General features: G+C 40.5%; 1 protein-coding gene across 13 annotated transcripts in view; it reads right to left on the bottom strand.

Moving 5' to 3' along the window:
- AFF1 (ALF transcription elongation factor 1) overlaps positions 1-27558 on the bottom strand; it is a 207507-nt gene that overhangs the window by 40073 nt on the left and 139876 nt on the right. For 8 of the 13 annotated variants that reach the window (XM_027095840.1, XM_027095839.1, XM_027095844.1 and 5 more), the window contains 4 exons: positions 15925-15969; positions 10835-10921; positions 9869-9905; positions 6223-6274 (listed from right to left, as the gene is read on the bottom strand). In XM_027095840.1, coding sequence (XP_026951641.1) covers positions 6223-6274; positions 9869-9905; positions 10835-10921; positions 15925-15969 — 221 coding nt within the window. Of the gene's footprint in view, positions 1-6222; positions 6275-9868; positions 9906-10834; positions 10922-14230; positions 14301-15924; positions 15970-27558 lie in introns of those variants that run through there. The other 5 variants (XM_027095842.1, XM_027095841.1, XM_027095851.1 and 2 more) reach the window with 4 other exon arrangements.

Genomic DNA, 27558 nt, shown 5'->3' on the forward strand with positions numbered 1-27558 from the left:
TGTGTGTGTGTGTGTGTGTGTGTGTGTGTGTGTGTGTGTGTGTGTGTTGGGGGGGTATAGGAGAGGAGGTGGAGAGGTAGGTTATAGAGGGCCTTGGAGGCCTCTGCAGGGTGGATGAAAGGGGTGGGAATGGACGGGGAGAATATGAATTCTTATGCAAGTAAACAACACCTTGCTGCTTTAGAAACCCAGCAACCCAGAGTGGGGGGAATGTACCAACTGCTTTTAGGGCTAATAAAAACATCTTGCTCAATTTTTCAATCTATGCTTAAATTAATCTGGGGTCACTTACTGTAGTAAATTAGCAGCATGATTAAAAATGAGACTTAAATAGACTCTTAAGGACACCCTTAAAACCATGTTTTCCAGATGCAAATGAATACTTCAAAGCAGTCACTTCCAATAAGAATTACTCCCTAGCAGTTTTCAAATGTCTTCAGAGCCTGTAGCCCATCAAGGCCCTTTAAAGGTGGCAAGTATTATCTGCCTCCCTCTCGTCATTCAGGCTCCAGATCAAATGTCACCTTCTCCGAGGGACCTTTCCTGAGCCTCCCAGAAGTATCAACACCACCCAAAAAAAAAAACAACCCTGCTTCCTCAAGCCTGTCTCTGTCACATCACCTAGTTTGTATTACATGCCACCCGCATTGAGTTACAAGGCATGGAAGACAAGGACTTTGTCTCACTGGCTACTATTTCCCCAAGTACCTAAACCAGCACTGGGCACACAGCGTGTATTTAATAATTATGTACTGAATGGATGAGTGGAAGCAATTTTTGGAAGTATCTCCAAATAGCCTGGCATCCAGCCCAGAGGCCAATATTTATATAACTGGGGTCAAAGCATGTTAAAGAACGATGAGAATGACTTTTCTTATGTAGAACATAAGCAAACTCATTTACGTAACACTTACCTATTATAAACCAGGCACTTGATAAATTTATTCTTCTTGTCCATTTTATTTGACCTTTGGTCTAAGACCAAGTACAGAAGTATATGTTATCCTAAAGGGGTGCTCCCAGAGTAGTTCAAGCCATCATTTAAGAAATATATATAGCTCCAAGAGGAATACTTTGAAGAAGATGATCTTCCAGCACCTTAGCAGTATTTTTATAATTATTTAAAATATGCTTCATTTCATAGCCTCACCAAAATATCCCTTCAATATTATGCAAGTTTCCGGCATAAATTTGTATACAGTGTTAAGTTAAATATTGTCCTGCAAGGGATCCTAGAATATTGTCTCCTAAAGCCAGAACCCCAAGAATTAAACTGACTATTCCAAAAGACTATAATTCTACCATGAAAGGAGGTGATTCTGCATTTGGGAGTTTCAGCATTTTCTAAATATTGATTTAATGTGTCCTAGTAACTATAATTCTGAAATAAGCAGATTAAACATTGCACATAATGACCATTTGTTTGCTTTTACCTAAGCATGAAAATTTCTTCAATATCCAATATTACAAATTCTCATTTCTCCATAGCATGGCTAATAGTAACTCACTAAAAAAAAAAAAAAAAAAGCTATATTCCTTATTCTCTTTCATTTTACACCTCTACTTTTTCTCTTGAAAACAAACAGAACATTTCCTTCTATATTTAGATTAAAAAAATAGTTATGAATACCAATAACTTTGGATTCACAATCACTTGTTAAGTTTGGAGTGAAAATAAAGTGTATCTTTTTCCAGCAATGCCAGATATTTGAGAACTGAGAATTATTATTAACAACAAGATCTCCATTTACATTCTGAGAAGCTGAAGGTTTAATGTAGACCTACAAATGTATTACTGACCAGCCCAAATGTTTGTTACTTGTTTTCAGAAGAGCTGAAGAACTGTTAATAAGGGATAGGGGTATAATCTCAAGGACAAATAATTTATAAGTTTTGCCCATTAGGGTGAGCTCTGCTACTTCAACCATACATTTATCAGCAAACAGCACTTTAAGTCAGAGCTGTCAATTGAAATAAAGATCCCAGGTAAGACACCTTCATATAGCACTTTTTAAAAAAAATTATAGTTGATTTATAATTGTGTTAATTTCTGTAGAGCAAAATGATTCAGTTATATATATACACACACACACACACACAGAGTACACATTCTTTTTTATACTCTTTTCCATTATGGTTTATCACAGGATATTGAATATAGTGCCCTGTGCTATACAGTAAGACCTTGTTATTTATCCATTCTATATATACTAGTTTGCATCTCGCACAACTTTTAAAAATAAGACAAAAAGAACTACCTAGAAAAGTAAAAAACTTTTTTCCTTAGGTCAAATATGATTTAAACGAACAAGCAAGGCATTTCTTCAGACTTAATTCTCGGACATTTCAGCTGACACTTGTCCTGATGCGATGATTTTATACTGCAGTAAACTGATAGATTGGGTCTTCCTTAGTTTTTTTAGCAAGATATTTAAAATAATGCTTTGAGCAAAAGTTGAAAACTCAGGCTCATTAGAAAGGTATCAGACTCTTCCCAGCCTTTATTAACTTTGCACCATTCCGTCTCGTCACACTTCCAGGACAATCCCAATCTTCACATCCAAATACTTCCCTCATTTCAAAAGAAACTTCCCAAGTAAGTAATAAAAATTCCAAATTGCTATAACTGCTAATTTCTGTCTCTTAGTCTAAATAGGTAGTGACGATTTCTGAAGCAAAAATAAGAAACATAAAGGAGGGCACCATCTAGTAAGGACTTGGCAGTTTGGGGCTAGGGTAGGGGATGGGAGGGAGAAGGAAGTTAGCCACAATAATGCCCATCAACTGCTCTATAGTTTCTAAAACATTAACACGTTATCCCTTTTGAGAGGTTGGCAAAAGCACTGCTGACATTAGGACACTGTGTTTGACTGTACAGAAAGGGAACTATCCACAATCACGTGAAGGACGTAACAGCTGTACAGAAAAAGGAAATACTTTGGTACTTTGCCCTGAGAACTCAACAGACCCAAGTCGTGGAAAGGAAGAGGATTCCAAAGCTAGGAGCCCTTAAACCAACATTCCCCACCCACCCACCCACCCCCGCTCAAACTTAGAGGCAAATAGCACTGGATCCCTAGCTTATCACTTCCCTGAGGTACCTGGTAGAAAGAATTCATCATTTGATAATTAACTAGCGCTTCAACTACAGATATTAAAAGTAACAGATTTAGCACATTTCTTTCACACCTACATCCTCTACGAGCTGGCTAACCGTCCCCTGCCCTCAAGTCTGGACAGATGTGAGAGTTAATACAGACTCTCCACAGTTTATTCTCTAGTGCCAGGCCCCTCTTTTTCCCTTTTATATGTACTGCTCTGCTTCTGTAAGGAGGCCCAAGTACTAGTAACTCTGAAAGAAAAAGCAGTAAGACCTATATGGATTTTTAAAACCGAAGTACAAATGACCCTGTAATTAACATTTTCTTTCCTGACATTCAAAGTGCATTAGACCATCTCCCTGCCACACTATGTGACATTCAAAACAGTTTAACTGCTTGTCAAAGAACCCTAATGCTGACACTAGATCAAATTAACCTTCGAGCACTAAGAGATGTGCCATACTAACTCTGAAACAACGACTGTACTCTACAGATTAATTGGGACACTGCTTTCATCCAAGCTCCATAAAAGTGATTTCTTTTTCCCATAGGTACATTTCATTTTGGCACTTATCAATACCATCAGCCCCACCACACACAACCCTTCGTATCCACCCAGTCTCAGTATTACCTTCTTTTCTCTATCACTCTTGTCCTCTTCACCTGTACTAGGCCCTACTTTCATTCCTTCTCCAAGTTTATTAGGATCAAAACAAATATCCTTTCCTAGGTAATTTTTTTTTTTTAATTTGGTCACACTGCGCAGCCATGCAAGATCTTATTTCCCCAACCAGGGATCGAACCCAGGCCCCAGCAGTGACAGCGCAGAACCCTAACCACTGGACCGCCAGGGAATTCCCTCTAGATAATTTTTTTAAGAGAAATTTTTTTAATTAATTTATTTTATTTTTGGTTGGGTTGATTCTTCGTTGCTACACGCGGGCTTTCTCTAGTTGAGACGAGCGGTGACCACTCTTCGTTGCGGGCTTCTCATTGCGGTGGCGTCTCTTGTTGCGGAGCACGGGCTCTAGGCGCGACGGCTTCAGTAATTGTGGCTCACTGGCTCTAGAACGCAGGCTCAGTAGTTGTGGTGCACAGGGCTTAGTTGCTCCATGGCATGTGGGATCTTTCCGGATCAAGGCTCGAACCTGTGTCCCCTGCACTGGCAGGCGGATTCTTAACCACTGCGCCACCAGGGAAGTTCCCCCCTCTAGGTAATTTTATATAGGGTAAACCAATAGTTTTTATCTAGAAAACACTACATATGTCACAATATATGAGCATATAAACTTGCAGGCACCTCTGACTTCAATGGTTTAACTCACTTAAATCAGGAGAACCACCCATTTCTCTGAGTAGCAAAATTGTCACAGAAAATGGTCCGAATCCCTATCAACTACCGCGTAGGAAAGCTGATGAAAGTTGGTGTGGGAGGCTACAGCTTTGGCCTGCTCGGGCCCAGATCAGACCCAGCTGCCTTTCTTCCTCTACACACACTTCCCAGGGACACAGCCACTTCCTCCCTTTGGTGCCACTGCTTCCACCCGCTCATTCCCCAGGGAGCTCCTCCTTTCTGTTCTTATTGCCAAGTGGGATGCTCTCAGCTCCCCTTTCCTTGCTGCCCCCGCCAAAGACCATCAGCCGGGGCCTCTTATGGTCTAAACAGCTTTACTATCAACCATCACAAACAGCACAAGGTGTAAACCCTTGGGGAAGTCACAGAGAGTCCACACAATTATTGTAAGTGTGGTCCTTGGCACCGTCCTGTCTATTCTCCACCAGGCATCAGATAGATTATATTTAGAGGAGGAGGTCGTTGGTTAAGCTAAGTCGGTGATTCTAGACTTTCAGAACTCAAGGGTAAAAAAATTTTTTTTAACAAAATGAAAGGGGAAAAAAGAAAAGGCCAAAAAAGAAACAGGCAAAGAATAACATAGGGTTAATTTTTTTTTCTAGTAAAGGACAATAAAAATAAGCAAAACCTCACCATCAGCCAGAACCACAAATGAAACAGATTTTTATTACACATACAAAAATCCATCCTTCAAACTATAATAAACTTATCTTTTTAAAAAATTTTTTATTTTTTTGTTTTTGGCCGTGCCGCACAGCTTGCGGGATCTTAGTTCCCTGACCAGCGATCAAACCCGTACCCTCCACAGTGAAAGCGCACTGTCCTAACTAACTACTGGACCTCCAGGGAACTCCCAATAAATTTATCTTGTTAACAACAACAACAAATCGTTATTTTTTCTTACTTTGCTGTGGAGATGTGAAAACAATTGCATCAAGGACTTGGCACTTAGGAATAGTGATTTAACCCCGTTCCATATTCAGTCATGGTGAGGAGATAAAAGAACCTCTTTGCCTCAACTGTACAGTTTTTAAAATATTCAGTCCACAGCAACACCCCCTCCCAAAATACACGGAACAAATCCTATGCCTCGAAAATAGAAGAAAGCTGGAGCTTGAACCTGAAATCCTCAGAAACTAGCAACTCTGTGTTAGTAACTGATCAAATACTGAGGAGAGAAAGGCCTCCTCACTTAGTCCCTGAACCACTGCTAGTCATGAAAAGAAAGAAATACTAGTTCAATACCACCAAGAAATGACAAATTGGGTCAAAATGCTGGTTTAAAAATCTTTACTATGTAGTTTCAACTGTTCCAAAAACCCTAAATATATCTGGACTTACTTGGCCTTAATAAAGCACAGCTGGGCAGTAAGACTCACTCTTTATTAGTTAAAACTAGGCCAAAAAAGTGGCAGAAAGTCTGAAATTGTGCACATCCCCCGAAATTTGTTTCCACAAGCTAAAACTATTTAAGACTGAAATTTATAAAGCTAAAACCTTCTATTTTCCACAGTTAATATGTAAATAATGGCTCAAATGCCTTTCTTTTTGAGAAAACTCCTTAGCAAAATCTTAAGGTTCCTAAACCTTCAACAGGAGAATTTAATCCAAATAGAAATGTTGGTCATTTCCTCCCTTTACACTGCAGCAGTATTTTATGAATCATTACTTGAAAGCAAGGAGGAAAAAAAATCTAAGCAACAGATTTACATGGGAAATTACAATGTTATATTATAAACTTTTAATAAAAAAAAGAATTTTACTTACGATGTTCCCTGCTGAGAATTACTGTGGGTTTTTGAAGATGTATCATATTGTTCTGTGAGTGAGGGAAAAATGATCAGAGGAGAACAATGACAAATTCATGAGACCGTTAGCTATAAATTCCTTCTTTTTTTGCTGTCCCCCTACTTTAACCTAAACACTCAGTATACTTAAATTATGTCAACCAGAGTGCTATACACTGCTTATAAAATAACATTTATGTTATGTCTAGAGAGAGGGCTTGCGCAGAACTGGAAAGCCCTAAAATGAGTGAACACACTTTGAAAGCGCCAACCGGCATGCCGACCACACTGCCATGGGCAGGAGACTCTCCTTGCTGTCAGCTGGCGGGGCTCCCTTGTGGAAGCACTAGGATGGGGCTGCAGTCACCCTCACCTGGTTTCACGTCACGTATCTATCCGTGATTTGCTAGCACTCTCTTTTATAGACTCTGTCCTTGGCCCACTGTGCTCCCACCCATCCCCCCACTATTCAACAGCCCCCATTCGTTTATTCAACTGCTATTTACCAACTGCCTATTAGACACCAACATGTTCAAGGCATCTGACCCCGTCCTCGATGAGTGTACAGCTGACTGAGGGACATCAAACAGGCACGTGTTATCTACAACCCTAGGCAATGCAAAATCAGCACGAAAATCAATCATCTAAATGAACTGTCCCAGGAATCTACAGATTGGTCACTCTGTTGGTCATGACAAAAGGCGGCAAATTAGAAAAGAAACAAAATTAATTGTGTCACAAAGGATAGGTGAGATTTTGACAGAATGACTGCTGGCAAGAGGGAGATGAGGGTGGGGAAGGCCTTCAGGCAGAAGAGACAGTGAGCGAAGGTTGAACATAGGAGGAGTTGAAATGGTACAGATTATGAGAAGGGAAGGCTGGGGTGCAGAATGTGTGGTGGGCAGCATGGGGGGACCAGGGAAGTCAGATTTTAGAGGGCTCTGAGTGCCACAATAGGATGTTAAAACTTCAGTTGTCAGGGAATGAGACATCTCCAAAGCACGATGCAGCTATTCCTCAGAAAGATTAACCTGCGGGTGCTACCTGATGTAACCTAGAAAGGAATGGGAAATGTTAAGTGTGGAGGCTGCAGACCAGCTGGGAGGCTGTGTTTGTCTAGGCCTGAGGTAATACGGACCTGAAGCAGAAGGGGAATGGAAATACGGGTGCCTTTCAGACAGGGGTGAGGAGAGTGACCACTAATGTCATGTGGAGGCCCTTGAATATTTGCAATTAAACGCTTTATCCTCATGGTGGCAGCAGCTCTTATATGATATTTTTAAATTGCTTGCCCTTCTGGCTAGCAAGCTAGGGCTGGCACTACAAATTAGAGGGGCTAAAGTACATTCACGTGTACTCCTACACAGTCATCTTGACCCGGTCCTAAGCTCAACGAGGCTCTGGTAATCCTTAGGCAGCCGTGTTTTTTGCACATGCGAACATAAATACTGGGACATACAAGTAAAATCCCTATACTTCATTCTCTACAGTCAGCTGGCGGGGCTCCCTTGTAGAAGCACTAGGATGGGGCTGCAGTCATCCTCACCTGGTTTCACGTCACATATCTATTCGTGATTTGCTAGCACTCTCTTTTATAGACTCTGTCCTTGGCCCACTGTGCTCCCACCCATCCCCCCACTATTCAACAGCCCCCATTCGTTTATTCAAAAAACCACAATTTTTCGAGAAATTTGAATTATCTTGCTGGGCATACTTTGAGAAATATATGTCACACTCCACTTTTCTGAAAGCTTTATCTGCACACACTCCATTCCTTCTTCATCCAACATACAACAACCAGACCCCTCCAGGATCCAACTAGGCCCCCCAAAGGCCACATTCTCACAGAGGTAAAAAGGGTTTCCAGCAGCAGCATAAAAGACCCCAAGGTAAGCATCTGCTGAGCCAAGACCTACAGGAGACCTGCCAGTGTCTGAAAACTTCTCATCAGGGCAAGGAGGAATCAGCCTACACTATTCCACAGGCCTGGAGGGCCACCACCCCTGGCGAAGAAAGTGCTTACCAGCTCATGTTCAACTATATTTTGCTAAAAGGAGAAATCAGACAAGTTTAAAGGATTACAGGGTCTTTCTAAACCAGGAGGTAGCAATCATGCAAGCTGTAAGTAATTCAGTGGAAGGCATATAATCTGCATGACTGGCAGCCCTAGCAAATTTGGGGGTGGGGTGAAGGGCAAGAGGTAAAGGAACGCACAGCAATCCTGCCCACAGCTGAGCTGGTGACCCACCTGCAGACTTATGCCACTTCACCCGTTATCTATCTTTGGATAGGCTGCCAAGATGTTGAGAAAAAAAGATTTCCCAGTCTCCCCAATACTGTGCAAGATGATCAGGCTTATCTCTCTGCATTTGGGGGAAATTTATTTACTTTTATTATTATTATTTATTTTTGGCCACATCACACAGCATACAGGATCTTCATTCCCTGACCAGGGATCAAATATGTGCCTCCTGCAGTGGAAGCACGGAGTCTTAACCATTGGACTGCCAGGGAAGTCTCTGGGGGAAATTAGTTAGGAGTTATTTGCAAAGTCTTATTCAGTACTTCTAGAGCAGAGGGCAGCAAACATTTTCTGTAAAGGTCTGATAGTAAATATTTTAGACTTTGCATGCCATACCTTGTGGCATAATAATAAATGAATGAGCACGGCTGTGTCCTAATAAAACCTTCTTTACAAAAACTAGCTGTACAACAGATTTGACTCTCAGGCTATAGTGTGCCTATCCCTGTTCTAGAGGAAGATTATTTCATTTCTTGTTTTTCTCATCTTTTTTACTCTCCTCATATCCTTGCAATTTAAACAACAGGATAATCAAGGGAAAAACACAAGTGAGGAAAAAGACTAAGGTGGAGATATTTCAAGAAGAGTCACCTCTATGGAATATCTATGAGCAATCTTCTCCCAACACATATATGCACACCACGCACCCTACTTTGGTCTCCCTATCCTTTGAAGACTAACACTTCGTAACTTGGGCACTCACCATATGTTGATGAACTAAATGATTGCAAAGACACAAGTCATTTTTGTAAGGCCTGAAATGCCTTGCATGTAGTTGGAACACAAAGAATTTAATGAACCGAGAGGTTACTGATAAAGAGAAAGGCTGGATCCAGTTAGCTTTCTTCTGTTTCCCACTGAATTCTCAAGTATTTACAATCCATTAAAAGGAACCAAAAAAAGAATTACACGACAAATACATATAGAAGGTCTAGAGAAACTATGTGCTCTCTTCCTTATAAAAATTTCTTGGTTTTGTTTAAAATAAATACAAGAAACACACAAAATACCCCAATCTATTCTTATATACAATTCCTGGGTAACAGTGCATTTAGAGTCACTCTCAAGATATTTATCATATGTGAGGTAATACCAAATTATATTTTATTTGTTAGGTACTTTACTAAGACATCTTCGTTAACTCTTTGCAATAATCTGAAACTCCACCTAAAGAACATCTTTATGTTTGCCCTTCCTTCCTATTCTTTAACCGTAGGAAGACTTCATCTCTGCTGGAGCATTTTTCATTAATGTTTTCTACATTAAAACAGTAAAAACATGCTTTGTTCTCCAATGCAATAATCAGTTCCACATATTTACTTACTTTGGTTTAGGGTTGCAGAACTGATATGCTGAGAATCCTAAAAAGAAAAATAAAAATCTCTAGTTAATAAAATATTAAGGTTTATAAATCCAAGGTTGCATCACTGTTAAATCTGATAAATATTGATACATCTAATTTTTAATAAAATAGGTTGCATTGCTTCTGTTGTTTCCTAAAGTTTATTCTTCCTTTGGTGTCAAGGATTTTCAACACAAAGTATAATGTTTTACCTTAAAATCAATAATAATAAATTACATTTTTTGAGAAAAAAACTATCATTAGAAAATGTGTAAAGTATCTAACATGGTAAATTCTGGTTTGGGTAGATAAAACCTCAATGACATCATGGAAAAGGAGAGTGATAATATATTAACAATGTGCATGTGTAACAGGCTGGACTGAACACAGATCTGAAGGTGATATTTCTATATTCTGAATGTTATCCAAAAGTAGAAAAGGCGAGGTGACAGTGTTGTTAATATACTGTTCACAAATACTTTAACAGAAATGTGCGAGTAGGCAGTTCACCATGCTATTAAAACCATCACAAATGCAGCTGATTGCATTAAACTTTAAGAAAATGTAGGAGGTATGACAAGTGTAAATGTGTATCTGTAACGTATCTAAGTCCTGAACTATGAAGCAGACACCCTACCTCACTTAATTCTCCTGCACCTCCGTGTCCCTCTTCTAAGGTAAAGAACCTCAAAAATGAATTTATTGTAAAGTCCTGAGTACTTTCATAAGCTACAAAACCCTATACAAATGTAAGATGTTCTTACTGACATAATTGGAGAGTGAAGTATTTGAAAGCATTAGGAAGCACTTTAGTAGCTAAATTAATTGCAATATTAACCTAATCTCTAAAGAGTTCAACAAATACTACTTGATTAATCTGGCACACAGCGATACTTCACACTTGTCACTGGTGTGGATGCAGTGCCTGCTAGACTTGTAAGGAATTACCTTTGCGGGAAAAGGAAATTTGGAGGGCTCAGCTGTACTAGGCGTGTGTATTGCTGTCAAAGGAGGAGGCCATGAATGGGTCATTTCCTGGAAAGAGATTTGCAACGGGAAGAAAAGGTAAATTATAAATAGAACATTTATTGCTATTTAAGTTAACTTTTTAAACTGAATGTAGAGTGGAGTGATGGTAAATGAAAAGTGAAATCTTAAAAGTTATTTCATTTACTTTTTAAAAAAGCTCCTACTTGGTGGGCTATGTTCAAAAGCTGAAGCTCTCCAACAAACAGAACTGAAAAGAAATCAGTTCGAAGAAGAAAAACAAGAGCATAGAACAGGAATGGTCTTAACACTCTGAGCAGCATGAAGCATAAAAACGGTAGTAGGTATTACCAGAGTTTGTGTAACTATGAAAACTCAGTCCTGTCTCAATGCTTTCTTTCTCTCTCAGCTTCTTTATTGCATTTCCTGGAATTATTTAAGTTCAAAGGAAGAAGAACTTTCCTGTTTGACTTAAGCAAACAAGTAATTCAGGTCACTTGTTCCACTTGGGAGAGTTTTAATGGATTTGACCCTTCCCTGATACACATTATTAGTACATAAGAACTTTTGCAGAGAAGGCCTTAAAAAGTGACCGTCCCTTTTCATTAACAGAAGTTTCATTTCTATTCACTGTTTTCGTGGAAGCGAGATTTCTATATCTTCCCAATTAATATATTTATCTTGACATGAGTTCTTTTTTCTAAGCACATTCACTTGCTGGAAAACAAAATGTCATATTAAAGGTGTCTAATCGCAAATATGCACACGCACACACACTTTGTTGAAGAGCTAAAATGGCACTGGAGATTAACGTCAGCCCCTTCCTTTTACAGCTGAGAAAAACAAGGTCTAAAATGACAGGATCAGGTCCCCCAGGAAGCCAATGGCTGAAAGCACAGGGAATGGCCCCTTTGCGCTGGAGTCTGAGAGAAAGAAGTCCATCCCCACGTGTGTCAGACCTGCCAGGCAAACTGGCTTAAGATTGACAAGCAACCCTCCATCAGCACACTGGGGACCCCAGATAACACTATGTTACCTCACCTGTACAACACACTGTGGGTTTTTTTTTTAACATCTTTATTGGAGTATAATTGCTTTACAATGGTGTGTTAGTTTCTGCTTTATAACAAAGTGAATCAGTTATACATATACATGTATCCCCATATCTCTTCCGTCTTGCATCTCCCTCCCTCCCACCCTCCCTATCCCACCTCTGGAGGTAGTCACAAAGCACCGAGCTGATATCCCTGTGCTATGCAGCTGCTTCCCACTAGCTATCTATTTTACATTACACACTGTGCTTTTTTCCAAGTGCTGACCAACCTCTCCATCACCACAGAAATGCCATCTGATCCTTGCAACAACTGGAGATGGAGCTGGGCAAGCATCCCCATTCCCCACCTCTGCGCACATCTTCCCTGCCCTTCCCCACAGCCGCCCTCCGGGTTGCTAGAACCTCAGAACAGACAGAAATGACCTGGCACAGTGACAAGCAAAGTAACCGATGCTGGCTCGAGTAATTTTTGTTAAAGGTGATATCATGCCCTTGCTCACTTGACTAACCATCTTTTGTTCAGTACAAAAGAGGAATTCAATGGAAAGAGAATTCTATACTAAAGTATAATGGAAAGAGTAGCAGCTCTGGAGCCAGGGACCCAGATTGGATCTTAACTCTGACCCTGCTGGTCAGGTCCGCCTGAGGAGTTTGAGCTCTCTGAGCCTTAGTTCTCAGGAAGAGGTGGACGAAGACCACTTATTTTTCAGAGCATAAAGTGCTGGAATACACGGTCAGAGAAAGCACTTAAAAAATTAAAAGCCTAGTTTTTAAAGAATTTTAATACTGCACCAAAGAGTTTCCTGTTGTTTTATTTATTTGACTATACTCTAAGGTATGGGACCATGAGAACATTATGATGTAAAAACTTGTAGTAATTGCAAAGGTGTCTGAAAGTATCATCCTTCTGTCTTCCAAGAATTTCTTTATAGAATCCCAATGGTGTCTATGACTTTTAGTCACCAATGATTCCCAGGAAATATCTATTGTACTCTCAATGCCTAACGCTGCCCCGGCTATTAAATTAGGCAGTTGGAAAGTGCATAAACTCTTTCAGGCCTTAAGTGGTTTGCTGATAGTGTGAAAGAATTTATACACTTCCCTAAATGCTCAGCTTACTAGGGGAAGTTAGGCCTTACGAGAATTGGGGCCATAAGGAGAGGAGGGTGCCCAGAATTGCAGGGCCCTGAATTCACTCCCTACTTTAACAATGACTTATCACGTGAATGGGGGTAAATCACTTAGCACCTGCTTCACTCCTGGCCTTCCAGGTGCCACAGCTGCTATCTCCTCCCCACTCTCCACCCTGCTCATTTTGCTCTAGACACTCTGTCTAGTTATCGCTGTTTTTCTAATACACCAACCTGTTCCCACCTCGAGGCTTCTGCACTCTTTCCTCTGCCTTTTCCTCCAATCACTTGCCTGCTATATGACTCATAGTGCTTATCAACAACTGACATTTTATTATATATTTATCTTCCCCACTACGGTCTCCACAAGAGGAAGGACTCTTATTCACACGGCACCCCAGTGCCTAGAAAAGTATATGCATCTTCACGGGTATTTGCTGAATAAATGAACATTCCAGTGACACTGGTACAACGAGTGGTACAATGCTACCACTCGTTGTACCAGTGTCACTGGAATGTTGCACTGAGATAATGTCTACAAGCACTGCATTAACTGCCCCAAAAGGCTGTCCAGGCTGTAGAAAACCTGAGCCGTTTCCATACACCCACTGAGGGCACCATCCCCATCTGGACCCTTGTGCATGACCAATTTCCTGGTTGCTGGTAGTGTTGCCTGCTACCTTCTTACCCTGCCAGTCTGCACAAGTCACAGGCCACCAATGCCCCTTCAGTAAAACACTGAGACTCTTAACATTTCCACCAGAGAACCAAACACTATCGTCTATGATTGATTTTCTCCTTTAGGGAACTATTTACTGCTTCTATTGCCCATCAGAAAGATCTGTGTTAGGATTCCTGGCAATCTTCATAAATTACTGGTAGGAGATAAGAACAGGAACCACGAGGCAGAGGGAAGTATCTGGATCTACATCAGAGAGTGAGAGCTGGATTTGACCCTAGAGTCATCTACTATCTACCAGCCCAGGGCCTTCATTTTACCCGTGAGGAAACTGAAGTCCAAGGAGTACATGTGACTTAACTGAGGCCCCAAAAGAGAAGAGAAGGGGACAGATTCTAAGTCTCCACAAAGCAGAGACCCATGCCCCTCTTCAGTCCAGGACATCCTGCGATTTACTCTCTCTCTCTTTAAGACTTCCAAGTGAAAACACTCACCTGTGGCTCGCATTAACCATCGACTTTCAAGCATTTCCAGGTAAGCAAGAACTCATTAAAGTGATGTTGGCTGAGAGGGGAGGGAGGATGGACGAGTTTATTAAATTAAAAATGCTTGCCTGATGTTCTAATACTATCACCTTACATAAAGGACTCAACAAGTCATATATTAACACATCAAAACGTTAACAGAAGCATTTGACACACGCAGGAGACAACTAATCTACATTGTTGCATTTACTTTTGAAATAACCATGGAACAAATCACACACAATTTCAGAGAAAATGCTAAGGCTATTATTTCATAACTAAGTCGTTTGTTTCTTTTATGACTCATCTTACCAAAGAATTTCAGAAATACCAGAGGGAGAGGATAAAACAAAAGCTTGATCAAGATATCTTATTATTAATCTTACTTGCTGGTTGGCAAAAATTTCTCATTTTCAGCAATACAAAGTATGTTTCCTTAGAGGTATTTCTTTCTTAGAAAACTCTAACTACAAAAGTAGGATACCAAAAAAAAAAAAAAAAAAAGTAGGATACCGAAGACTGTAAGACAAAAATAATGGAACTGTTTTCCAAACATCTGGCTAGATACCACCTTTGTCAAAAATTGCACAAATGAGAAGGTAACCAATATACTTAATTACTGGTTTCAGCACCACCTCACTTAATACTTTGCAATGAAAACTTAAAGGAAAAAATTGGGTAAGCATATTTTGAGGAAAAAGTATGCAGTGGGGATAAAAATTAATAGGTACATGTGTCATATCTCTCCTACTTCCAAAAAAAAACAGAAAACAAAAATCAGAAACCTTATAGCAAAAGGTAAAGTAAGAGTATCATTAAAAGTGACATGGAAGAAAATTAAGAGCCACAGAGGAGGAATGAGAAATAAACAAAACTCTCAGTCATTACAATTACTGTATTTGAGCATTAAATTTAGCTCTAGATTTCCTGGAAGTTAAAGCCAAAATGGGACACATAACAGTTTACATAATTCTTCTCTGATAAAAAGAAAGCAAGCCGGTTCATCAGGAGAATTTATTTATTTTCCTGGAACTGAATTCTAAAAGGAATCTGTCATCCTCGTGCAAGGAAAACTGAACAAATGGATAATGGATTCAATGATGTATTTGTAGAAGCAGCACAAATGTTCCTGGCATGGTCTCAATCAACAAGAGCAAAAAATAACCCTTTCAAGGTAGGTGTAAAGATGTCCATTTACTTTCTACTATTTTTCTTTTTATCTCTTTAAAAATTCATGGTCTCACTGACGATAAGGCCAAACATATAAAGTGTCACCTATAAAACACCAAGAGGTGAAAACCAAGCACTACTTAACCCCTGGTGCCCCCTGCTGCAGCAACACAGGGCATCTACTCTCTGGGAGGTGAGCAATTCTCCAGGGTCTCTACAGACAGCCAGAAAAGCTTAAGGGAGATGTCGTAAGACTCTGGTCCAAATGCCTCGCAGTTTGTAGACTTCATTTCAATTAAAATCTGTCAGATAGTTCAATAATGTCCTAAGACTCCCTTTGTTATTATTCTGGTTTATTTTGCTTTGGGAGGTATGAGGGGAGAAGCTGTTTAAAGGAGTTCAGAATGGCAACTGTTCATTGAAGTCAAAGAAAATGAATATATGTCTGCCTACTTAAGTATTTCTTTAAGCGAGAAATAATAACAATAGCTCACCTTCAGAATCTCTTCAACACAATGGACTTCACTGGAGTAGGTCTGCTGAACAGGAAAAGCAAGAAAAAGATTAGCACACAAACAAAAAACAACTAGAATGCTGGTATTAATTAATACAGCAACACTCTTGTAAGTAGAATCACCTCAGGGCCCACCTCTTACGAGCTAAATAGGAGAAACTTCACCTTCTGGATGAAATAAAACCAGAGAGATTAACCTGACCTAATCGTGCAGGAAAGGTTTCTGCTGGAGACAATGACAGACGAATTATGACCCTTAGGTCAAAAGCTTCTGGTAGAAAATATGTATATTAAAGACAATTAGTACATTAGTAAATCTAGGGGAATAACAGATATAACAAAAGTGAAGGTGGTGTTAGTTTGCTGCTTTATAGCAACATCTGTCCAGTGAGCCAAGTTACGTGAACATGAAGGTGGCAATCACTCTGAACATCTTACTGAGCCCACAGGAAGGAGGCCAGCATCCTATCAAGGATAGATTTTATGGTAATATTATGGTAATATTCTAAAATATTAGAAATTTTACCTGCCAAAAATTCATTTTAAATTCTAGCCCTACTTGAAGTCAGCATTTCCATCTTATGCGCGCGCGCGCGCACACACACACACACACACACACACACACACACACACACACACACACACACACACACACACAATAGTTCTCCAGAGACAGACCCTAGGGAGAGAGGAGATTACCTAGGGTCTTAAAGGAAAGATCACCTTGCTTATCCCCAGCTAAACAAATGACAGCTGCTGTTGTTAGTATCACAACCATAGTTTCTAGGAAATGTCATTTTACAGTCTTTACATTTTTAAGTACAAAGAAAATGGAAAAGTAAAATCTTTTTTAAAAAAAAAATCACTTTTCCTTAACTAGAGATATGGAACAAATCCCCTGACTTCACAATTTTTCATGGAATATCAGCTTTCGCTGTGTGTCAATTCATGAGCCAAGTGCCCTGGGCAACTCCTGTACAACACACCCCTCCCATTACTGCCCCTGCTGTGAAGAAAGCACTGTTCTTCCCAGTCAGTTGGTCCAATACTTGCCTCACAGCCAGAGTGTAGATGGAAAAGGGTTCTTTTCAGGGCTCTCATCTCTAATTTGAGTGTAATTTAATACAGCATTGGTTGTTAATTCCTGATCTAGGGTTTATTAATCCACCATTTCCCTCATTCCAGTTTCTTTAAGGAAAAGGGAAAAGAGCATACAGCATTCACACTCTCCTGGAATTGAATCTAATGGACACGACAAAATTCAGATGCAATTTGACCTGCCTAGGTCTGGTTTTAAAACATGTAAATTTCATGGAGATGATTTTATTGAAATGTTTGCAGTTTGCTATTTTTGAGTTAGGGTCTGGAAGTTAGGAGGTATAACCAAAGAATCAAGGGTATCCCCTTTCTCTGCTGGCCCTACTGGACCTGCCTTTATGCATTATGCATGTCAACAACAGGACCTGCTTACCCAATTTTTGTTTTTCAAGACTATTAAAGAATGCCTAAAAACTGGACCAAATATTATAGCACAAATGTCAGAAACAATGAATGCTGTTTTGACCTGCGGGTAAAATGTAATTATATCCTACGGTTTTAATCTTTCACACGCGTCATTAGGAACAACAACAATTAGGAGTTGAAAGTTAATCAACAGAACAGAGCATATGACTCCTGACTCTGGTTAAATAGTCCCCTCATCCTATCTGCTGCTGGAATGAGAATGAGAATCCAGTTAAAATATCTGGCAGTCATGGGGGGACGGGGTTAGGGGAGGGATGGAGTGGGATGCTGGGATTGGAAGATGTAATAAGCTTTGATATACAGAATGGATAAACAACAAGGTCCTACTGTATAGCACAGAGACCTATATTCAATATCCTATGATAAACCATAAGGGAAAAGAATATTTAAAAAAAGAATGTATATGTATGTACAACTGAATCACTTTGCTGTACAGCAGAATTAACACAACATTGTAAATCAGCTATGCTTCAATTTAAAAAATTTTTGAGGGACTTCCCTGGTGGCGCAGTGGTTAAGAATCCGCCTGCCACTGCAGGGGACATAGGTTCGATCCCTGGTCCAGGAGGATCCCACATGCTGCGGAGCAACTGAGCCTGCAAGCCACAACTACTGAGGCTGCGTGCCACAACTACTGAGGCCTGCGCGCCTAGAGCCTGCGCTCCTCAACGGGAGAGGCCACCGCAATGAGAAGCCCGAGCACTGCAACGAAGAGTAGCCCCCGCTCGCTGCAACTAGAGAAAGCCCGTGCGCAGCAACTAGAGAAAGCCCGTGCGCAGCAACTAGAGAAAGCCCACGCACAGCAACAAAGGCCCAATGCAGCCAAAAAAAAAAAAACAATACGGCAATCAACGAAACAGTGAGGCACAGTTGAAATGAGGGCAAAAAAGATTTGCCCACTACTTCCAAAAGAATGGAGTCAGGAAGCTACAACTTCAGGACATTCAAAGACTTTTTGATCTTCATTACTACTCAAGCCATCAACCCTTAGCCAAGACGTTTTATGTCACTAAAAGATTCATTTTTTTCCCTAAAATTTTATTACATGAGATGAACCAGGACTGAAGAAATTTTTTCCAAAGATTATTGTTTATTGGTATCAGGGTAAGATAAATATTGCTCAACAGTCACCATTTAACCCGTTTAAATTTCTAACTAAAGTCTAAGGCTCAAGCATTAATTGGTTAATGTACTGTGAATTTTCTTATCAGGTCCATTATGAAAGTGGGAGTATTTCAAAGGGGTGTCAGAATTCCATTCCAAATACAGGAGGATATATCATATGTAAAGATCTCCATGCAGCACTGTTTATAATGGCAAATAACTGGAAATGATCATAAAATAACGTAAATGCGTGTACTTGCATGGAAAGATGCTCAAGGTATTTTCAAATTTTTCTTTGGAAAGAACTTCACACTTACAGAAAAATAATAAAAACAGTAAAAGAAATTCCTACAAACCCTTCACTCAGATTCCCCAAATGCTGGCATTCTACCACAGTTTGCTTTCTATTTTTCTCTCCCTGCCCTCCACCCACACATCTACACTGAGCCATTCAAGAGTAAGTTAGAGAGTTAGAGTTAATGCCCTTTTACCTCTAAATACTTCTGTGTGTACCAAGGTATGCCTTACAGCTTTATTTAAAAGGGGGGGGGCCCTTCCCTGGTGGCGCAGTGGTTGAGAGTCTGCCTGCCGATGCAGGGGACGAGGGTTCGTGCCCCGGTCCGGGAAGATTCCACGTGCCACGGAGCGGCTGGGCCCGTGAGCCATGGCCGCTGAGCCTGCGCGTCCAGAGCCTGTGCTCCGCAACGGGAGAGGCCACAACCGTGAGAGGCTCGCATACCAAAAAAAAAAAAAAAAAAAGGGTCGGGGGGGGCGTTTACCAGATCATCTGTATAGTATGAGCCTATTTTATGTTCCATCCACCCAAGATTCATATCCCCACTCTTCCCTGACCCAAATTAGAGACTCAAACTAGAGTACAGTAGGTATCTCAGCTGTTTGCAGAGGAAGATAGATCCATAAGGACCGGCTGCCTCGTTTTAAAAAGTACAACTTGGCACCTCCAAGTCTGCCACTGGAAGGAGACTTTCCAAAAAGGGAGGGGCAGTTCAACAAACCATTATGGCTTAATCCCCTTCCTTAAAATCCACTTTCCTCACAGGGTCCCCAGCTGAGTAATGCCACCCCTACTCAGAGAAGCCAGGCTCTCCCTTCAACACTGTGGCCAAGGAGTAAATAATCAGCCTCTCTGAAGCTCAGCCAAGTTAAGGCTGAAGATCTTTAGGTAAGACTTCTTCAAAGAACAAGGGATGATTAAAAAGCAGCAACAAAAACAATCTGTGCTAACTGCATGAATGCAGAAGCTCTAGTTTGCAGGTCCCTCCCTGTCTAGCGCACCTTCAGGGCCAGAGGCACTGACTTTAGACACTCACAACCACACATCACACTGTTGTCTCCCATCTTCAACATCTAGGTTCCTAGAGGAGGGCAGCTCGGCTACCTCACACATACGGTATCCTGTATATACACGGAACTCCCAGCGCAGCCCTCACTTCCCCATGGGGTATGGCCTTAACACAGGAACCATAATCCTATTCAATAATAATAAAAAAAATAGTAGCTACTTATTGAATACATATTGTACTTGATACTGCATTAAATTCTCACACATTTCCTCCGTTTGATACCATCTATTGTAAAATGCACCATCATTAACTTGGAAGGGGAAAAGCTATGGCACTAAATGTACGCATCAACTGTAGATACGTCCCTTATTACAGACACTGAAAAATGAAATAAAAATTTGAGGGAATCCTGCGTAATGCTCCATTTCATTCTCACATCAATCTTTGTGGTATAACCCCCAGTTTTTAAAATGAAGACTGAATTCTAAAGAAATTAAGTTACATGTCCAAGGTCACACAACGCTCTCAAGTGACTGAGCCTGACTTCCGAATGTTGCTACACGACTTTTCCAAAAACCTCAACTTCAGGCAAGAGACAGACAGATTAGTATTTAAGGAGGAGATATGATCCCAGTTGTCGTATGCATGACCAAAACCATTTTCAAAGAGTACTGTTTTCCCTGTGTTTGTGCAAAGAAGTTGGTATTCAGACTTAACTGCCTCTTATTACTGCGGGTACTTCAGACCAGAAAGGCAGCGATGCTGGCCTCGGTCTGATTTCTCACTCCTCTTGGAATGATATTGTGTGATCCTAAGGAAATGCACTGATACCAAAATAAAATATGTCAGTAAATGTCTTCTAAGCACGACACAGTTTGTTTTAATAAGCTAAAAAGAGCCGGACGGAAGAAATATACCTCACCGTTAAGACCAGGAGGCTCTGGCAATACTGTGTTTTAAGCCTCTCAAGTTTCAACAGAGCAGCACTTTTTTTAACAATGCTGTTCTCAAAAAGGCTTAGTTATCACTAACCAGAACTGCAGGGAGCACAAAGGCAGACTGCTGACGAGGGAAGTCAAAAGATCTTGGATTCTAGTTCTGGCTCTGCCGAGGACTGGTTCTTGCAATGCTGGCTAAGATTCAACTTCCCTGGGACTATCTCCTCATGGCAATAAAGGGATAATATTACCAATCCTAACCGCTTCACAGGGTTGGTATGAAGGTCAAGTGTGAACCTTTAAAAACTAACAGGAGGGACTTCCCTTGTGGCGCAGTTGTTAAGAATCTGCCTGCCAATTCAGGGGACATGGGTTTGAGCCCTGGTCCGGGAACATTCCCACTGCCAAGGAGCAACTAAGCCCATGCGCCACAACTACTGAGCCCACATGTCACAACTACTGAAGCCCGCGCGCCTAAAGCCCGTGCTCAACGAGAAGTCACTGCAGTGAGAGGCCCACGCACCACAATGAAGACTTGCCCCCGCTCGCCACAACTAGAGAAAGCAAGCGCGCAGCAGTGAAGACTCAACGCAGCCATAAATCAATCAATCAATAAATAAACATAAAAACTATCAGGAGGGGCTCCCCTGGTGGCGCAGTGGTTGAGAGTCCGCCTGCCGATGCAGGGGACACGGGTTCGTGCCCCGGTCCGGGAAGATCCCACATGCCGCGGAGCGGCTGGGCCCGTGAGCCGTGGCCGCTGGGCCTGCGCGTCCGGAGCCTGTGCTCCGCAACGGGAGAGGCCACAACAGTGAGAGGCCCACGTACCGCAAAAAAAAAAACTATCAGGAGGCACTGATATGTGAAACAAATACATGGGGCCAACATTATCAAGGCAGTCTTCACTGGTGTGACAGCTTTTAAAGAAACCCCAATAGGTTCTCTCTCATTTTATGTTTTAAAAGATTAAACAAATTCTCGTGCTATTTTTCTTCTAACATATGTCAACTTTTGGACTATGGTTCAGTCTATAGTATCTACTTGCTGCTCACCTATCCCAAACTAACTAGATAAGGCACACTCTTCTTGCCCCTGCCTGGAGCCCATTTCCCTCTCCCACCTGTGTTGGGAAAACTCCTACTCAGACTCTGAGTGGCAGATTAAAGACCATCTTCTGGAAAATATTCCTTGACTCTCTCACTCCCAAAACTGTGCATGTGCTCCCATGGCTGTCAAACTGCCTCATGTCCCACCATCTCTGCTTCTCCTAGATTACCAGTTCCATGACTGCAGGGGCCAGCTCTGCCTTGCTAAATCACCAATCACATGCTGCCTGCCACACAGAGGCAACCAATCAACATTTGCTGGTACACTTTTCAGCCTCCAAACTCAGAATATGAAAACAAATTCCCAATTTTTAAAGCATTAGAGACTTTCTAAATACAGTAGCTTCTTTGAAATATAAGCCAACATCTTAATTAACAAACTACACAGAAATAAACACACGAGGACAAAAAGGAAATTGTTTTGCATTGTTTTCTCCTTCAAAACATTAAGACTACTCTTAGAAACTATTTTTCACATATCAGATTGGCAAAACAAAAAAAGAAAGACGGACAATTCTGTGTCTATGAGATAGATGTGGGGAAATAGGCACTCAAATACCGTGGTTGGTGGGAGGGTAAAACAGCACAATCGCTGAAGATAGCAATTTGGCAGGAGCCACCAGATTCTATTTTCTCATGCTCTGACCCAGCAATTTTACCTCTAGCACCAGCTCCTACATGTACAAAAAGATATACGCACAAAGTTATTCACTTCAGCCTAGTCTCCAAATAGTAAGGTACTGGAAAAACTCTAAACTCCCATCTAGAGGTAATTGGCTAAGAAAACTGTGTTACATGCCCCTTAGGCAGAAATACTACACAGCCATGACAAAGAATGAGGGCGCTCTTCGTGCAATGATTTGGGTAATCTCCAAGCTATACTGTTAAGGGGGAGGGAAAAAACCAGGTGCAATACATGCCAGGATTTGAAATGAAAAGGTGACATCAGAAGAGAATATATATGTTGAGTTACTTATTATGCATAAAATACCATTGGGAATAACACAAGAAATCTGTAACATTAATTACTCCTAGAAACGAAAACTAAGTGGCTGGAGGGCCAGAGTAATGGAAGATTTTCACTGTATATCTTTTTAAATTCTGCATTATTAAGTATATTATGTAATTATAAAGGAAAATACAAAAATTAGATTGAGATTTTAAAAATTAAGGATAAAAATTTTTACTCAAAGGTCTCTGCCACATTTGTGTTTACTCTCTATTAGCATTCTTCTATGTAACTTTCCTTCTCCCAAACACAGGTCTATATGAATCTGTCCACAGCTTCCTCCTCGGAGCTCTGGGCTTGCCTCATGTAACACTCAGCACACTGAATTGTTCCTAGATTTACAGTCAGCCTTCCTGTGAGGTGCTCCTGGGAAAACCTAGGACTTGGTGTCTGGCCCTATTTGCTGGCTAGTTCACTCTTGCTTCCCAAACTAGAATGCTACAAAGCCCTTGGAAGAGATGTATTTGGGGTGGGGGTAGGGGTGGGCTCTCTCTCTTTTTTAATCAGTCATGCTTAAATACTGGGCAAATATCTTTGAAATAGACAAAGCCTCATAGGATTGTTGTGAGGAAGAAATAAGACAATGTACGTTAAAGCTAATGCCTCACAAATAAACTTAAGCACTTATCATGAAGATGCAATAATCAGCACTTCCCAGAGACAGATTAGAGGAGGAAACCAAAAGGCCTGCCTGAGCAAGGTTCTGGCATAAAATCAATTTTATTCTGTGAATACAAAGTAAATTACCTAAATAGCTAGGCCTATTCCAAGAATTCGCTCATACTGCTTGGGTATGCCTACCCGGGCTGAAAAAGGCAGAAGGTTCTAACAGTATTACTTCTTCAGAAGTGTCATGCCCTTTGGGCAACTATCTAAACATCTACTTCCACACCCAGTATTTTAGGTAAGAATTTTTTAAATCCCTGGGCAGATTTATGGACACACTTATAGTACAAAAAGAAAAAAAAAAAGGAAAGCTATAGATTGTTAATATGGAAGGAAGGATAATGGGTCAGAAAACAGAGACTAAGATACTCTTAACAGTTTTCCTAAAGATGAATAGTATTATAATGCAAACCAATTTTAACCGTCAAACTCTCCCTTCAAAAAATTAAACACCTAAACACCCTGAATCTCTACTCAAATATCTTCAAATAATGGCAGGGTTTGGGGTAGTATTATTTTTTTTAAAGGTGATAAGCTTCAATATGTAGCAAGGAATTACGTGTTCCCTGGAAGCCTCTTTTTTAATGCCAAACTGGTCTGCCAGGCATGGAGGCTACCACAATTACTGTTATGCTAACTGCAGAAATCTCTATAGTTCTCCAAGTAAATGTTTCAAGGAGAAGAGGAAAGAGATTGATGAAGGACAAGATTATTTTAAATGATGAGAAATCTACAGGTCACCTACAGCTATCATCCAACAAAAATTTACTGTGGAAAGACCAAGCAATTCTACTCATGTTGGAGGAACTAGAAAAGGGGCAGCAGTCTGGAAACATGGGTGTCACAAACACTGGCTGGGGCTTCCCTGGTGGTGCAGTGGTTAAGAATCCGCCTGCCAATGCAGGGGACACGGGTTCAAGCCCTGGTCTGGGAAGATCCCACATGCTGCGGAGCAGCTAAGCCCATACGCCACAACTACTGAGCCTGTGCTCTAGAGCCTGTGTGCCACAGCTACTGAAGCCCATGTGCCTAGAGCCTGTGCTCCGCAACGAGAAGCCATCGCGATGAGAAGACCGTGCACTGCAACGAAGAGTAGCCCCTGCTCACCACAACTAGAGAAAGCCCATGCACAGCAACAAAAGACCCAACACAGCCTAAATAAATAATAAAATAAATAAATTTATTAAAAAAAAAAAACACTGGCTGTCCTTTCCTGCAAGTCTTCCTTCACCTTGACTCTGCACCCATCTTCAACTCCAAATGGTAACCCATGGTGCTCTAATCTGTCTCCCCCGGAACGGTTTCCTGTAGGCAGGGATTGGCTTTATTCATCCCAGTATCTCCCAGGGCCTTAACAGAATTCTGGACAAACACAGACATGCAAGTAATATTTGTCAAATGAATGAACCTGATCTTGCCATCTCATGGCATCTCTGACAGAATTCACAAACATGAGCTAGCCAAAAAGTAATTATGGAATATTTATAGTGAATTCTCCATTTTTTCCTGTATATTGGAAGCAATGTGTGTTTGCTCAAATATGCAAAACTCTAGGCAACTTCACAGAACAAGGCTGTTTTGTTTTTGAAGATACAGAAATCCTCAACTGAAAAAAAAAAAAAAATGAAATTCTATCACCACCATCAACTCAATGAGATGTTTTTCACCCAAGGAGTAGTTGCCTAAGTACAATTTGAGGATGTGAGTTTCTCAGAGAACGGTTTCTGATGTGACAGTAACGTCAGATCATTTAGGTAATTTACTTTGTAATTTACTTTGTTGGGGGAAGGGTACATTGGGCATGCTTGGGTGGGGTAAAGGAAGGGTGTATCTCCTTGAGACTGAAGATCAAGAAATATTCCAGGATAAATGCAGAAAGAGAATGCTGGACGCTTGGAAGATGTGCTAGCACCCCAATTCACTTATTAAATGAGAGTTAACACACACAAATGCTTATAAAGTTCACCTTTAGGTAAACTCCTCTATAAGCGAACTATGTTATCTCCCTGCCTTTCACCAGCTAGAGCAAAAACAGGCTAAAAAATGAAAAGAAAAAAAAGACCCTAAGTATCATTACTGAAACTTAGACCCTTACAGGAAGAAGTATTTTGAACTATATGTACTTTAAAGATTAATGTGGGTAACTAGAGAGTTTATTGTTGCTTTCCAGTTACTCTGATTTTACCAGTGAAGCAATTTGCTTTAGTGTCATAAAGAATTTATTTTTCTAAAGTATATAAAATGTACAAAAGCTCATAATTTGTATTAACTGAACTACCTAAAATATTCTGGAAATTCTGTTTTGATCTCTATTAAAAGAGGGCATCTTTTCGTCATGAAACCTAGGATCTAGTTCTTAAGATCTGGTTTAAATAAATAAAAATAGAACCATGAGTAGCTGTTCCCCACATATATAACACTTACTTTATATAAATATACAAAGGAATATTAGGGGAGTAATAAAAGTGCTGGTTTCATTTATTGTATTACTATACTTCCTGAGACCACATGAGTATATATAAATTTTAATATATTTGTAAGGCTTCTACAGAGTCACATGAAATAGTTTTTATTTTAAAAAATACTATTTAGGGACTTCCCTGGTGGCACAATGGTTAAGAATCCACCTGCCAATGAAGGGGACACGGGTTCGAGTCCTGGTCCAGGAAGATTCCACATGCTGTGGAGCAACTAAGCCCATGCACCACAACTACTGAGCCTGTGCTCTAGAGCCGCGAGCCACAACTACTGAAGTCCACACGCCTGGAGCCCGTGCTCCGCAACAAGCCACCCCAGGGAGAAGACCGTGCACTTTAATGAAGAGTAGCCCCTGCTCGCCGCAACTTAGAGAAAGCCCGTGCGCAGCAACGAAGACCCAACACAAACAAAAAATAAATAAATAAATTTACGGGGTTGGGGGAGAGAAAACTGAAACACTAAAAAAAAAAAAAAACTATTTATGTTGCTGCATTATATGCAGAAATGTTTTCAGTAAATATTCTTTATGACAATATGTCAAATAGCTTCTTGGTGTAAAAGTGACAAGGGTGGGGTGTATCTGAGATAGGTTTAAACAGACTTAAAAACAAAGTACCTGGATGAAAAACAAATGCAGATAACTTACCACTGTTTGAGAGTAAATATATCTAATCTCAGTTATTCACCAACTTTCTAACGTTTGACTGTGAACTATTACCATTCACAGTGTAATAAAGAATCAGAAATCCCCAGTGTTTTAAGACTTGAAAACACTGTGCCTTTGACAGAAGATCACATGAGACCCCACGAAGCCCACTGTGGGCATAGCAACCATGAATGATTTAGTAAGACTGGCTAAAAAGCACTGCTTTAAAAAAAGAAAAAGACATCACAAAGAACAAGTCTAGACAGTGGTTCCATTCCAGTGATAATAAACTGACAAGTTCTTTCAAATGGTCCAAACTACATGACCTAACTCCCCTTCCGTAACCAATTCTACTCACTAAAACAACTTTTACGGTTTTTTTTTTTTAAGAGGAATTAAATTTTGATTTTTGAGTGGGTACATTGATTTGCAAAGCACAAGCAGTCTTTCAATTAAAATATACCACTGCAGGGAGGGTGTTAAACTGAAGTGTTTTGTGACCATGCTTACTCCATTCCCATCCTACTCTGTTCTCTCCCCACCTCACACACACAGATGCACACAAACACACACAACACGCACACACAAGTACTCTCTCACAGATCATATTAAGGGATGATTCTGAGTCTAAAACAACACTACTAAATTACTTTGTCAACCATGACAGAATTTATAGATGCATAAACCTGTATTACTGCTCCTTTTTGAGTGTGTCTATCAAATTTAAGTGGCAAACAATGTTCGGGAACCATGTCTAATTCTGTGTTTCATAGGGTGCCTGGACATTTTTTTTTTTTTAATAGCTAGGCATAAGTGAAGACTACAGAGGCACCAGGGGG

Source organism: Aethalodelphis obliquidens, unplaced genomic scaffold, assembly GCF_003676395.1.
Source record: "Aethalodelphis obliquidens isolate GAN/ISIS:26980383/991018 unplaced genomic scaffold, ASM367639v1 scaffold95, whole genome shotgun sequence".
NCBI classification, from domain to species: Eukaryota; Metazoa; Chordata; class Mammalia; order Artiodactyla; family Delphinidae; genus Aethalodelphis; species Aethalodelphis obliquidens.